The 13624-nt window shown below is 37.0% G+C and overlaps 1 protein-coding gene across 7 annotated transcripts in view; it reads left to right on the top strand.

Annotated features, from left to right (window-relative positions):
* The window catches only part of CDK14 (cyclin dependent kinase 14), a 599181-nt gene that overhangs the window by 263505 nt on the left and 322052 nt on the right, over positions 1-13624 (top strand). For all 7 annotated transcript variants that reach the window (XR_008296846.1, XM_027071858.2, XM_027071854.2 and 4 more), the window contains one exon: positions 4077-4171. Coding sequence is in view for 6 of the 7 variants with exons in the window: in XM_027071858.2 (XP_026927659.1) it covers positions 4077-4171 (95 nt within the window). In the remaining variant the exon portion in view is untranslated. The remainder of the gene's footprint in view (positions 1-4076; positions 4172-13624) is intronic.

Here is a 13624-nt window from a genome sequence, read left to right as displayed (position 1 = left end):
TACAACTCATGAGCCGTAAGATCATGACCTGAGCCTAAACCAAGAGTCAGACACTTAACCAACTGAGCCACCCAGGTAACCCAATAGACTTTATTTATTTAAAAAAAATTTTTTTTAGTTTTAGTTTTTGAGAGAGAGTGACAGAGACAGAGTGTGAGCAGGGGAGGGGTGGAGAGAGTGGAATACAAAGAAATCTGAAGCAGGCTCTAGGTTCTAAGCTGTAAGCACAGAGCCTGATGCAGGGCTTGAACTCAACAGACTATGAGATCATGACCAGAGTCCATGGCCTGAGCTGAAGTCAGATGCTTAACCGACTGAACCACCCAGGTGCCCCTAGACTTTATTTTTTTAATACAGGTTTAGGTTCACAGCAAAATTGAATGGCAAGTGCAGAGAGTTCTCATATAACTCCTGCCCACCACCACTTACCTCTTCCCCACTGCTTCCCCTATGCCTCCCCTGATACCAACATCTCTCACCAGAACGGTACATTCATTACATCTGATGAACCTACACTAACACGTCATTATCACCCAAAGTCCAAGGTTTAAATTAGGATTTATGCTTAGTGTTAGAAATCTTTTTTAAAAGATGTGGTTTTGCAGTATTATTGGGTATCAAGAATTTATCCAGGGGCCACCAGTGTCAGGAACTAGGTTCTTAATAAATTCTTGATGAATAAATGAATGATTACAAGTTCTTGACAGAACACATGCAAAATATTTTTTTTGTTTTTCTCTTCAGTTTGTATACCAAAAACAAAAATTGAAGATTAATTAAAATAAATAATGATAGAGGGAAACTCCTGTTCTTGGAGTATCGTGCTCGAATGGTCACTGATCTAGGGGGAAATAATTCTGTTTATTTCTGGTCTTACTGAGGGATGAAAAAGAGTTTATCCTTAAATTAATACTTGTGCTTATAGCATATAAAATTCTCATATACGTACTTAATAGGGGTTTTGGTTATTTGATAAGATTGGTTACTTCCATGGTGCATTATTACGTGCATTTTTTTTCCCTGTCTTCCATGGTTCTTTTATTCTTAACAGGGTTTGAAAGATGTGAGACTAAATCCACTTATTATTTAATTAATAAGTAATGTCTTGTAAATATTTCATGTCTTTTTACTCTGCAGTTCCATTTTTCACGATTCATTATAGGGAGATAATTCTAAAGGAATATATATATATGTGTGTGTGTGTGTGTATATATATATATATATATATATATATATATATATATATATAACCCAGTTATGTCCTTTGTGGTATTATTTATAAAAAGGGAAACCTAAAGGTATTCATTTATTTGTGGTAAGCAGTGTTGCAGTGAGTCTGATTATGGGGGGAGTGGAGTTGTCTCATTCCCTTTTTTAATTAAAAAAAAAAAAGAGGAGCCTTGTGTGGAGGAAGGAATGGAATTTAAGAGGTAAAATCAGCTATTCCTTGCCCAGATCTTGAAATTGACAACAGTGTTAGCCAGTCTTCTCTGAATTTTTGGAAGGGTAGATATCAAAGGGCCTTGTGTTGAAAATGAGTGTTACCAAAAAAAAAAAAAAAAAAGAAAGAAAGAAAAAAAATGAGTGTTATCTGTTAATAGACTGAGATCTGGGGCTAGTGCTGGTCGTATAGGAAAAGGAAGATAAATCGAAGGAGGAGGAGCTGCCAGATGGTAGCAGACTCTTTCAAGGAATATTCAAAGTGTGTGTGTGTGTGTGTGTCCCCACTGGGGAACCTAAATGAATGACAATCAGTAAATTTATTGAGTTGCTACTATGTATCAGGCTTTCATCTTGGACATGAAGTTTAGAGGACAGTGAATGATGGCTGCCTAGTCTTGAATCCTTCCACTCCCACTTCTCCAAAAGTTATAAATCCAACAGAGAGACCAAATAAAAGTGCACATGACCCACATCTTTAAAAACATTAGGAGATACCACAAGTCTGTGGTTGCAGAATGGGACAAGGGAAGCTTTAGACAGGTTTAAGAGACTGTGAAAAAGAATAGAGGGATGTGGAGAGCTGAGATGAAAGCACAGACAGAATCAATCTGGAAAGAGAAAACTGGGTCTCCATGTAGTTCACAGCAATGACTATAGAAAAGATCAAAACAATGGGATTGGAACTGGCAGCCATTGGAAAGTATTGCCTATGGGAGAGATTCAAATATGTAGCAAAAGGGTAGTGCCCCTTGAAGACATGGCAGTGAAAGTAAAGAAGGAAAGACAAGGGAGAAATTAAGGATCCTATAGAAATGAAAAAGAAACAAAACACCCCAAACTCTGTCCCTTTCTCCCACCTGTACCATCCGTAATAACTACATAGCAGAGAGAAGAGAGGACTCTCAAACTAAGAGCACAGCACTTTGGATGAATAGAAATAGATCAAATACATCTGTATAAAACTGCTGTAAAAACTCAGAAAATATAAAACAATGCATTTCAGCTCATAAAAATGCTTTTCAAAAAACAACCATAGGGGCTCTTGGGCAAGTCAGTTGGTTAAGTGTCCAACTCTTGATTTTGGCTCAAGTCATGATCTTAGGGTTTTGGGATTATGGGCTCTGCACTGAGCTGCATGCTGAGCCTGCTTAAGATTCTCTCTCCCTCTCCCTCTCCCTCTCCCTCTCCCTCTCCCTCTCCCTCTCCCTCTCCCTCTCCCTCTCCCTCTCCCTTTCCCTCTCCCTCCCTCCTCTGCTCCTCTCCCCCACTCATGTGCTCGTGCTCTCTCTCTCTCTCCCAAATAAAAAAAAAAGCCATAAATTAAAGAAAACTGTACACAATATGGTAATCTAAATTAAATTTTCTCATTCAGGCTCTTGGGTGTATGAAACCTAAAAATCCCACCTTGAATTGGTAATATAAAAGCTCAGAAGAAAAATGTACAAAAACCAAAATGAAATGAAGTAAGTTAATTGAACTCCCAGGAAATATAGAAGAAAAGTCAAATTGGAAATGAAGTATAAATTACATGATGTCCAAGGGAAAATAGATTCAAATGTCAGGTGACCCAGTATACTAATATTTACATTAGATATAAATGGCCTAAATATCACTTAAAAGAGATTGGCAAAATGGATTTAAATTTTTTTAACATTTATTTATTTTTGAGAGACAGAAACAGCATGAGTGGGGGAGGAGCAGAGAGAGAGTTTGGGTGACACAGAATCTTAAGCAGGCTCCAGGCTCTGAGCTGTCAGCACAGAGCCCGACAATGGGGCTTGAACTCACAGACTGCAAAATCATGACCTCAGCTGAAGTCAGATATTTAACCGACTGAGCCACTCAGGCACCCCATGACAGAATGGATTTAAAAAACACATGGCCCAATGATATGTTGTCTATAAAACACTTATATATTCAAATATAATGATTTTGGTAGGTTAAAAGATGTAAACAGATACACCATCAAAAGTAAGCTGAAGTGGTTATATTAATATCTGACAAAACAGGCCCAGAGGTAAGAAAATTACCAAAGACAAAGAGAGACATTATATGTGGATATAGGAGCCAGTTCACAAAGAAAACATAGCAATTCCAAATGTGTATCTAGTAAACACCAGAGCTTCAAAATACACAAAGCAAAAACTGGCAGAATTCAAATGAGAAATTGACAAATCCCCAATTACAATTCTCTTAGTCACTAATAGAACCATTATGCAGAAAATAGCAAGTGTATAGAAGAATTCAAGGACACGATCAACCAACAGAATCTAATTGGCATTTATAGAACTTTCCACCCAAGTTCAGCAGAATATATATTCTCTATACATCTGGCATGTATACCAAGATCAAGCATATCCTTATAATAAAACAAACCTTAACAAATTTCAAACAATCGAAATCATACCAAGTATGTCCTCTGCTTATAGTAGACTCTACCTAGAGGTTATTAACAAATAACAAGTGAAATAATTGGGGGATCTTCATCTAAATGAAAACGCTGTTCCTCTGTCCTTGATTCTGAATAGTTTTCGGCTTGGAAAATGGAAAAATAGATATTGATATGGAAAAATGATGATGAAATATATCAGTTGATTGTTACGCATTGTCTCTTTTTCTATTTTGTTTTACAGCCTCTCTGTTAAAAGGACTAAAACATGCTAACATAGTGCTGCTTCATGACATCATCCACACCAAGGAGACGCTGACACTTGTGTTTGAATATGTGGTGAGTAAAATAAGAATTTAGATTTTACAAATATAAATAAAATTCTTGTAATATTATCATAGAGTTTCTTATTTAGGTTGCTATATACTGAAGTGAGTATTTCATCCAGTAACTGCATAGTTTTGAAAAATCCAGAAAAATGTTAAGATATATTATTTATAGATATAGATATATATTTATAAGCATAAATATATAATGGATATATTATCTCTTTATAACCTGTTGTTACTTTGATGTGCTGTAATTTTTTGGTTTATCAAATAGGATTAAACAGCACAGTAGTGATCATTCCATCAAAGGAAGTTCACAATTTATTTTTCCTTTGGACTTATAACCTGGTTTCTCAGAAGCATCCTTATTAAGGTTGTGGTTTTTTTTATTGTTGTTGTTTTCATGGAGGAAAGCCTGATACTTACAATTTAGACTTCATAGTTTTCCCCCTCAGTTGGTATTTCAGCTATTAATTAAATCTTCCAATTTGCATAGCACACAATGTAATGATCTTATTGTGCTGAGAGTATTACTGCTGGAAGACTTGGACTTGAACTCATAATTAATCTTTCTCCATTTCTCTTAGAAAAACATATGGTATTTATGTAGCACCACTTCAGCATTTAACTGTGGAATCATGAAATGTAACCATGATAATTAACATCCCAATTTTCACAGATGGATCTGAGAACATGTAATTTATAAGATACAAATGACATCGGTGGAGACTTTTATTGAGAAGAGTAGCTGTTGGTATTGTGAATGTATTAGTATCCCATTTTGTAATTACCACACTACTTTTTTAAAAATTTGAAATAGTTTCCTTTTTTTAAAATATATAATAGAATGCATATTTGCAGCATTTTTATCTTGCTAATGTCTGCCTGTGTCTGTTTATCATTTGAAAATTGTTGTCTTATGAAGAAGCCATTTCTCTTCTCTATTTACATATAAATGATAGATACATTTGAATAATATGGTAATGCGACTACAAGGACGGCTAAAGCTGAGCAGTTGAATATATTACATGCTACCAAGAATGGATGTAGATTCACACATCAATGCAAATATAATTTCTTTTGTTTAATCAGTGATTTTGGAGTCAATAACATATTCAGTTGGTTTAGAATTGGAATTTTTGTTCCTGTTTTCCAGTAGGTCTAGTTGCAATATTGCAATTAAATCTAGATTTTTCTTAGTATACTTGACTAACTTTTATATTTTATGGAAAATAGATTTCAAAAATGTACTTATTCCCTCCTCCAAAATTAGATAATTAAGCTAAAAGGAATAAAAGTAGTTTTGCCTCCAAAATCATTTACATTAATAGAGAAACTAACAGAAATAATATGAAAATATGTCCTCCAAATCTTAAAAGAAAACTAAATATATTTGTGAGGCTAAAAATGTGTGTTTCAGATCACATGTCATTTGATGATTTTCTATTCTGTGGACATTGCCACCTGAAAGAAATTCACTGTCCTGAAATATTTGCTAATTGATTAAGGCTGACTTTTAAACATGTCCTGCAGTATTTGCTAACTGATTAAGACTGACTTTTAAACAATCACTCTTCTTTGTGTGAGGGAAATTTTCCCTGGTCCCAATTCTTTTGGAGCATCCCTGGTCAATCAACCACATAGTGTAGTGTGGACATATACGGTACTTTTCAAGCAACATTTTTCTTCCTGACTTCTCTGGGGGAGATAAGCTTAACCTGTTCACTTTCAGAGAATAGGGCAAGTATGTGTCATTTATGGTTTAGGACTGCCCTGCCTTGCCTCTGCTTGGTTCCCCACTCCACCATTTCCTCACTTCCCCATTGTCCTTTGCCTTCTTCCTTTCCTTTCTTTGTCTTTTTCTGCTTTCATCTCCTATCCTTTGGCTTTCTTGGGTGAAGTACTTTTTGTTGCTACAGCTGAAGTTTGTTTGGGCTTTGTTTATTTTAAGTAGAATGTTTCAATGGATCTCTAAAATCAGACTTGGGGTAGGGGTGGGGAAGAGCTCCAGGCTGTAGAAATATCTTACAGGAGTCTTCCCAATTAGAGTGGAGGAGATGTCGATTCCTTGGCAGCTTTGGTCTGACTATGTGGCAAGTGTCCAGTATAAAAATAACTCCCTTGAATATTTCCTACGGGTTTTATTTTTTATACTGTTTTGTTGTTGTTGTTGTTGGTTGTTGTTTATACACATACTGATATCTCAAGGAAGATTAAAGCTAGTACATATTTTAATGGATTAATCAGATTGCTTTCCTCACAGTATCTAGCAGAAATAAATTCTGCTCTTTTCTGGTGTGTTTCATAGTAGTAGAAAGGCAATAGTAATTTCAAAGCATGAAATGCCTTGGGAATTAGAGCTGATCTAGGTGAGGGATGTAGGCTAGGAAACAGGAGGGCACTGAGGGCCTGGGATGATGAGTGATAGATCAGAAAGGGAGGTGAAAGAATATTTCAGACAATTATGACCACAATACTAAAAATCAACAACTAAAATTTATTGAGTTCTAGGCCAAGCATTGTGCTGGGGGTTTTACATTCATTATCATTTTTATATTCTCAACAGCCTCATGGAACTATGAATAGCAGCACTTTACAAAGGAGAAAACTAAGGATTAGGGAGATTAGGTACTTTTCCAGGATCTTGTAGCATGCATGTAAAACAGACTCAGACCCATATTATTCTGATTCCCAATTGTAATGTTGTATCTCCTATTTATTTTTACAACTTTACTTAGATTGAGCTTTTGGTCAGAGGAGGAAAAGAAGAAATTTTCTTTTTCTTTCCACCACCCTCCCTTATCCTGCTCTTAAGATCCTGAGGGCAGTTAAATCCTAAATATACAGATAAACTGCTTTGTTGTTTAAATGACTTTTATGGACTGGTCAAAAGCCTAGTTATTTAAGATTTTATTTTAATTATGAAATGTTTCAAGTTTCCATAAAACAAACTTACAGGGGTGCCTGGGTGGCTTAGTTGGTTAAGCGTCTGACTCTTGGTTTTGACTCAGGTCATGATCTCACAGTTGTGGGTTCAAGTCCCATATTGGGTTCTATGTTCACAGTGCAAAGCCTGCTTGGCATTTCTTTTTCTCCCTCTCTCTCTGCTCCTCCCCAGCTCTCTCTCTCTCTGTCTCTCTCTGTCTCAAAAAATAAATAAACATTAAAAAATAGTTTAAAAAGCAAACTTATAAATTATAGTATTGCCCTTAAAACACTTGTGTGCGCGTGCGCCCGCGTGCGCGCGCGCGCACACACACACACACACACACACACACACACAGAACCTTGTTATTTAGCAAGCCCTAAAATCAATACCAAACATTTTAATGTATACTTTCCTAAACTTAGTAATATTACCGTATTTAAAAATTGTTAACTTCAAAGTTGTTTTTCTAAAAAGTGTTGATTTTATACTTCCATGTAATCAATAGTACCTTTTTTTTTGAGGAAGAGAAATGAGGAAGTTAAACTGTGTAAGAAAAATCCATATACTATGACCATTGAAACCCTAGATATGAAAGAAAGGAAAAATTATTTAAGATTAACTAGGTACTATTGGATTTTTTCTTTGGATTTTAGTTAAGTGTTCAAGGTTTTTTTTTAAGATTCCTATGTAATTTGAGTTCCACGAAGTGGAAGATTCTTATTTATGATAGTGTACAAACTGTGTACATGTATTTCTGTTCTTTGCTTTAAAAGAGAACTCAAAGCCTAGCTACTTTATGTTATTCCCATGAATGACATTCTAGGTTACACAAAAGCCTGGCTTGGGGGCCAGAATAACGGAATAAATGATGAGCTGTTAGTGATGTGAAAGAATACTGGAAGAAATGACTTTGGAGGTCATTATGAAAACTGTTAAGTGCATAATAAGATATTGCTAGTGTAGGCTGTCTCTTATGTACTGTGGAAAGCCCCTAAAATGTCCAAAATTTAGATTCTTATACACTTTCAAAATGTGTAGATATAATCTGTGAGCTGCAAGGTTGGAAACATCCTGGGAAACATGCTGCTCAATTTGCCTATGTCTCAGTCAAGTAGCACGTGGACCCCGGTAATGTGTGCTGTTTTGAGTACTCCCTTCGTGTCATTGTTGTCAAATGTGAAAGAGCATTTTCACCAAGGAATGACTCAGTTAGCTTGAAAAATATATCTTATTATACAGTTGTGTAAGACATTGTTATAGCTCTCTTTCTTCCTACATGCATTAGAAGGCTGGAAGAGAATTACTATAGAAAATAGTGAAAGTGCAAACAATTTTTTTCTACTTAAATAGAAAGTTAAGCAACTACGGTCTGTCCCTCCTTCTCTCCCACCCTCCTTCCCTCCCTTCTTCCTCCCTTCCTCCCTCCCTGTTTCTTTCTTTCTTTCTTTCTTTCTTTCTTTCTTTCTTTCTTTCTTTCTTTCTTTCTTTCCCCTTCCTTCCTTCCTTCCTTCCTTCCTTCCTTCCTTCCTTCCTTCCTTCCTTCCTTCCTTCCTTCCTTCTTTCCTTCCCTCCTTTCCCAAATACAAGTGCCACATTAACCTATTTAACACTATGCTGAAAATTTTATTTTTTTTATTAACAAAATTTTTTTACATTTATTTATTTTTGAGAGACAGAGCACAAGTTGGGGAGGGGCAGAGAGAGAGAAGGAGACACAGAATCCGAAGTAGGCTCCAGGCTCTGAGCTATCAGCACAGAGCCCCACACAGGGCTCAAACTCACAAACCGCTAGATCATGACCTGAGCTGAAGTCGGACGCTCAATTGACTGAGCCACCCAGGCACCCCCATGCTGAACATTTTAAAACAGATTCCATCAGTGGAAATACGAATACTAATAATACATGTGATCATGTAAATATATATTACTATTAAAGTGCATAACTGTTCTGTTGTGGTTTTTATAACATGAGATCAAAGTGTGTGTAGCAGAACTCTTCATTGCCTATTTATTATATATAAGAAGAAAAGCAACAAACATTATATTCATTGGAACAATCAATTATTTTTTTTGCTGTGCTGTAAAACTAGTAAAATAGTCAAAACTAATGTGTAACATTATGTAAAAACAATCTATATTACACATGAAAAAAGCTGTCTCCAAAAATTATGTAAAGTGATTGATGTATCATCAAAATTCACACAAGTTATTCTTATAGTACTTTTATTCTACAAAATGCTCTCTTATACATGTTATTCTATGAGATTCCATCTTTAGCCCTTTAAGATACTTAAATCACATATTGTTATTACTCAGTTTTGGCTTTTTGTTACCCAGTTTTTTATTGATGAGGAAAAATAATGCTTAAAGACTTTCAAGTAAAATCACTCAGGTAAGTTATAAAGGGTAAAAGCTAAGGCTTCTGTGCCAAGACCCTTGTTATCCCATCTCATCTTGTAGATAGCTGGTGTTAGGATAAAGAACCATCTTCACATTTTTATATGATGGTCTGAGATGTGGGTGATGTTCAAATATGGGAACGGCAGCTGAGAGTTACGTTCTGTCTTTCCCCCCTGCCACACAATTTACCTCATTATTTGGTTTCTCTACCTCATACGTTTTGATTTCTAAATCTATGAGGAATGTTTTAATTTGCATGATTTTAAACCACATCTGTTCTCAAAAACTGTAGCTCTCCCTCACTGTTCTGGTTTCCAGATTAAACTATCTTGGGGCAGTTGAATATGTTTCTGCTTCCTATGAGATAAAATACATGTGCACATGTGCATGCACGTACAACTTTAAATGGGAGTATTTAGGGGAGGCCTTGCTGAGAAGGTGAGAAGTATTTACGGACAAAATCTGAAGGAGATAAAGGAGGAACACACATATATTTGAGGCAAGTGGTTGAATTCAGGATCTGTTTTCAAGGATGAGCCGATAGAATTTGATGTGGTATTTGAGAGATGAAGAGCAGTCAGGAATGACCCCAGGGATCTGGACTTGGGCAACTCTAATTGTGGAGCTGCTGTGAGGAAAGATGGGACAGACTGCAGAAGGAGCAGTGTGGGGAAGAACACAGCTCACATTCAAACAGGTTGACATGTGTATTGCATATGCAAGTGAACATGTCACAAGGCAGTTGGGTGCATGAGTCTGGAATTTTGGAAAGAGATTCAGGGTAGAAATTTGGAAGTTGCCTGGGCTGTAGATATTATTTGACAAGGTGATTGTATGGGATCACCGAGTATGGTGACTGTTTCCCTAGTGACCCTAAGTGAACCATGTCTTTGTATACTCACACCCTTGTGCAATCCTTACCCCTTAATCTAGATTGGGCTTGTGGCTTGCTCTAGCCAATAAAGCAATATGGTGGAAGTGACACTGTACCAGTTGCAGTCCTGACAGCTTCTCTTTTGTGCTCTGGAGCAAACTGACCAGCCGTGTTAGAATTCCAGTTGTCCTGCTGAAGAGGCTAGATGGAGAGCCAGAGGCTCTGGATGGTGTGGAAGAAAACTGAGAACCTGAAACACAGTGTGAAGTTAGGCTCTAGGTACAAGACTCTAACCAAGCCATTTGCCCAGCCATCCTAGCTGCTGGCTGCCAGATCTGTGATTGAAGAAGCCATTTGGGGAGTGGGAGGGGGCCGTATTCCAGGCTCACAAGTATCACATGGTGATTGTCCCTGCTATGCCTTTTCTGAATTTGCAACCCAAGAATTGTGAGAAATGATAAGATGATTGTTGTTTTAAGCCATTAAGTTTAGGGTTAGTTTGTTGTATATACTCAGTAATTAAAACACCATATGCATGAATGAGCAGAGAAAGTGGAAGAGAATCTTATGGACTGAATACTGGGACATTCTACCATTAAGGGTCATAATGATGAAGAACTATCAACGAAAGGATACTGAAAAGAAAACACCAGTAAGAAAGGAAACTATTCATGAACTCAGATAAAGCTGTTTCGTCTGAGACTGAACGCAAGAGCAGAGCAGGGGCTGCCTCTCCAGTGCCTAGCAGCGTGTCTGGTGATAGGTACTTAGCAAATGTTTTTGATATGAATGAGTGAGTGACATTTGAAGCGGGAAGAACAAAAGATTATAATAGTTTCACCAGTTAAGGCAGACAACTGAGAGAAAGCAGAACTACTAATTCATGTTTCAAAATATTTCTTTATTAAGAAAATTTTTTTTCTTTATTTTTCTTTACTTTATCTATATTCCATCTTCAGTTTCCATCTAGAGTCTTTTTTTTTTCTCTCAAAGCAAATATTCTTCCAAGCAGAAGACTTAGAGCAAATCTGACTCCATAGCAATGGGAGCGGGCCTCAGACAATGGGATAGTCAGAAACCACCTAGTTGTGTCAGAGGAATTAAAGGGTCTGGCTGCTCTGAACAAATGTACCAGTCAGAGTTCTCTCTTGCAAGCAACAGAAATTCTCTTTGGCTGAATTAAACAGAAAAGTTATTGAGAGGCTATCATGTGGCTAACAGACCTGCTGGGAAGAATTTAAAAATCAGCAGGAGCAGTGAGAAGCTGGATAGCCAGACCAGAGCCAAAACCATGCTAGGGGACTGTTGCCACTAGGAATGTTGACTCCAGACATGGTCTCTTATTTCACTGTCCTGACTGTCCTGGGTAACTGGATGTTATTACCTCTGCTGACGATGACAAAACAGCATGGATATTCTCCCTGATTCTATGGATTGTTAGCTCTTACTGCTGAGTTAGAGTTGGTTGTGTTTGGTTAAGTGACACTAGGTCTCATGTCCATGTTTTGACTGCACACGCCCCTCAGAGAGTGGCTTTTGCAACAGCAGCTGGGCCTTGCCTTCCACCAAAAGCCATAAAGCAGGGGATCTTCCAACATAGGTAATACATTCGTGTACAGAAGACACTTCACTCCCGTGCTCTTTCCAATACCCTCTCCCCAAAAAACACCTCATGAACATCCACTAGAATAAGCTTATGATGTAGTCCTGGATAAATTGCATCTAGAATGTGAAAAGAATCACAGGTGGTGTATTCATAGAACTATTGTGTATAATCTTTGAACAATCAAGAATGAAGGTGGTTTTTAACAGGTGGTGGGGAACTAAGCTCTTGAATCTATAGAGGTGTAAGCACCCTATAGAGCATTAATGAAATTCAAAACTAGATTTTTGGACATTAAAGTCTAATAATCTTCATTCCCTTTTAGTAAGTAGCAGTGTTATTTCCTGATTTCAGTAAAGCTTGTGGCAAGGACTCATGACATCCTTAGAATAAAATTGAAATCCAGATGTTAGAAGATTATTATTCTTTCAGTTTGTTACTGGATAAACAACTTCACCCAAAGCCTATTGATTAATGAATTGACATCGGGGTGGAGAAAAGTTTATGAGGGTATGCTGGAGGGCACTTTCTTTGACTTGTTCTGTTTGAAATTTTTATTAATGACTCAGATGAAGACATGGTGATAATGTGCTTGACCTATTTGTGGGTTTCATAGCTGGGAGCCATAATTAACACTTGGGGTGATGGAATCAGGGGTCAAAACAGAATCTGACAAAAGAATCTGACAAAATGATGAGTAGAAACTACAATTGCTGTAGGATAAGTAAAACAATGTTTTTGGTTAAAAAACAATAAACAAGCCCAAGCTAATATGGAAAAACAGGATGGAGGGAAGTTAACTTCAAAATAGTTCATATGAAAAAGACTAGTAATTTCTTTGCCTCAGCGAAGGGAAGCAAACAGGAGCATGCACCTAGGATGGCAGGAGGTCTGTGAACCATGTATATCACCAGTTATGGTGCCAGGAAGACTTATTCTGGAGGATTAGGCATACTAGAGAGTAGAAGAAAGGTAATGTGTGTATTGCAGACAGGATAGGAAAGCCAAGTATGAGAATTCTGGGGAGGCTAATCTTGGCTTAATCCTGGGAAAGATTTGCTAATGTTTTGTGTTACTCGTAAGTTAACTTCAGTGTCTCAAAGTGTAATGAATGTCTTACCACTAAAAGTATTCAAATAGAGGGTAGGTGGATCCATATCAGAAATACTGTAGGAAGGGTTCCTAACCTGTACGCTATATAGGGCAATTGAAATAACGTAATTTAGGTATGTTGTTTCATGTTGTCCCAACCAAAACCATAAAGTAAGTAGAAGGTGTCTCCATTTTGCAGATGAGGAATTTCATGCTAAGATGTCAGATACTCCATGTATGCCCTTTCCAGTGACTACATAATACCATCTCCTGTGTGAAGTGTGAATCCAAGTGGCTTAAACTTTATATAGCAAAGGATTGACCAAGTTTTTGCAACTGTTATGTGAACTCATTTCATTTGGCATAATTTTTGGAAGGAGAAACACAACTTGTTATGAGCATTCACTTATTCATTCATTCATTCATTCATTCGTTCATTCCTTCATTCATTTTTCTCCTCCAACATGTAAGAACTGTCTTCCAGGGATTATCCTTGAGCTCTAGAGATACAAATATATATCCGTTGCTTTTAATGAGGCTGAAGTCTTGTCAAGGACTGTGATCT

Source organism: Acinonyx jubatus, chromosome A2 (genome assembly GCF_027475565.1).
Source record: "Acinonyx jubatus isolate Ajub_Pintada_27869175 chromosome A2, VMU_Ajub_asm_v1.0, whole genome shotgun sequence".
NCBI classification, from domain to species: domain Eukaryota; kingdom Metazoa; phylum Chordata; class Mammalia; order Carnivora; family Felidae; genus Acinonyx; species Acinonyx jubatus.
The sequence above is the reverse complement of the archived record's forward strand: the minus strand, read 5'-3'. Positions and strand labels throughout refer to the sequence as shown.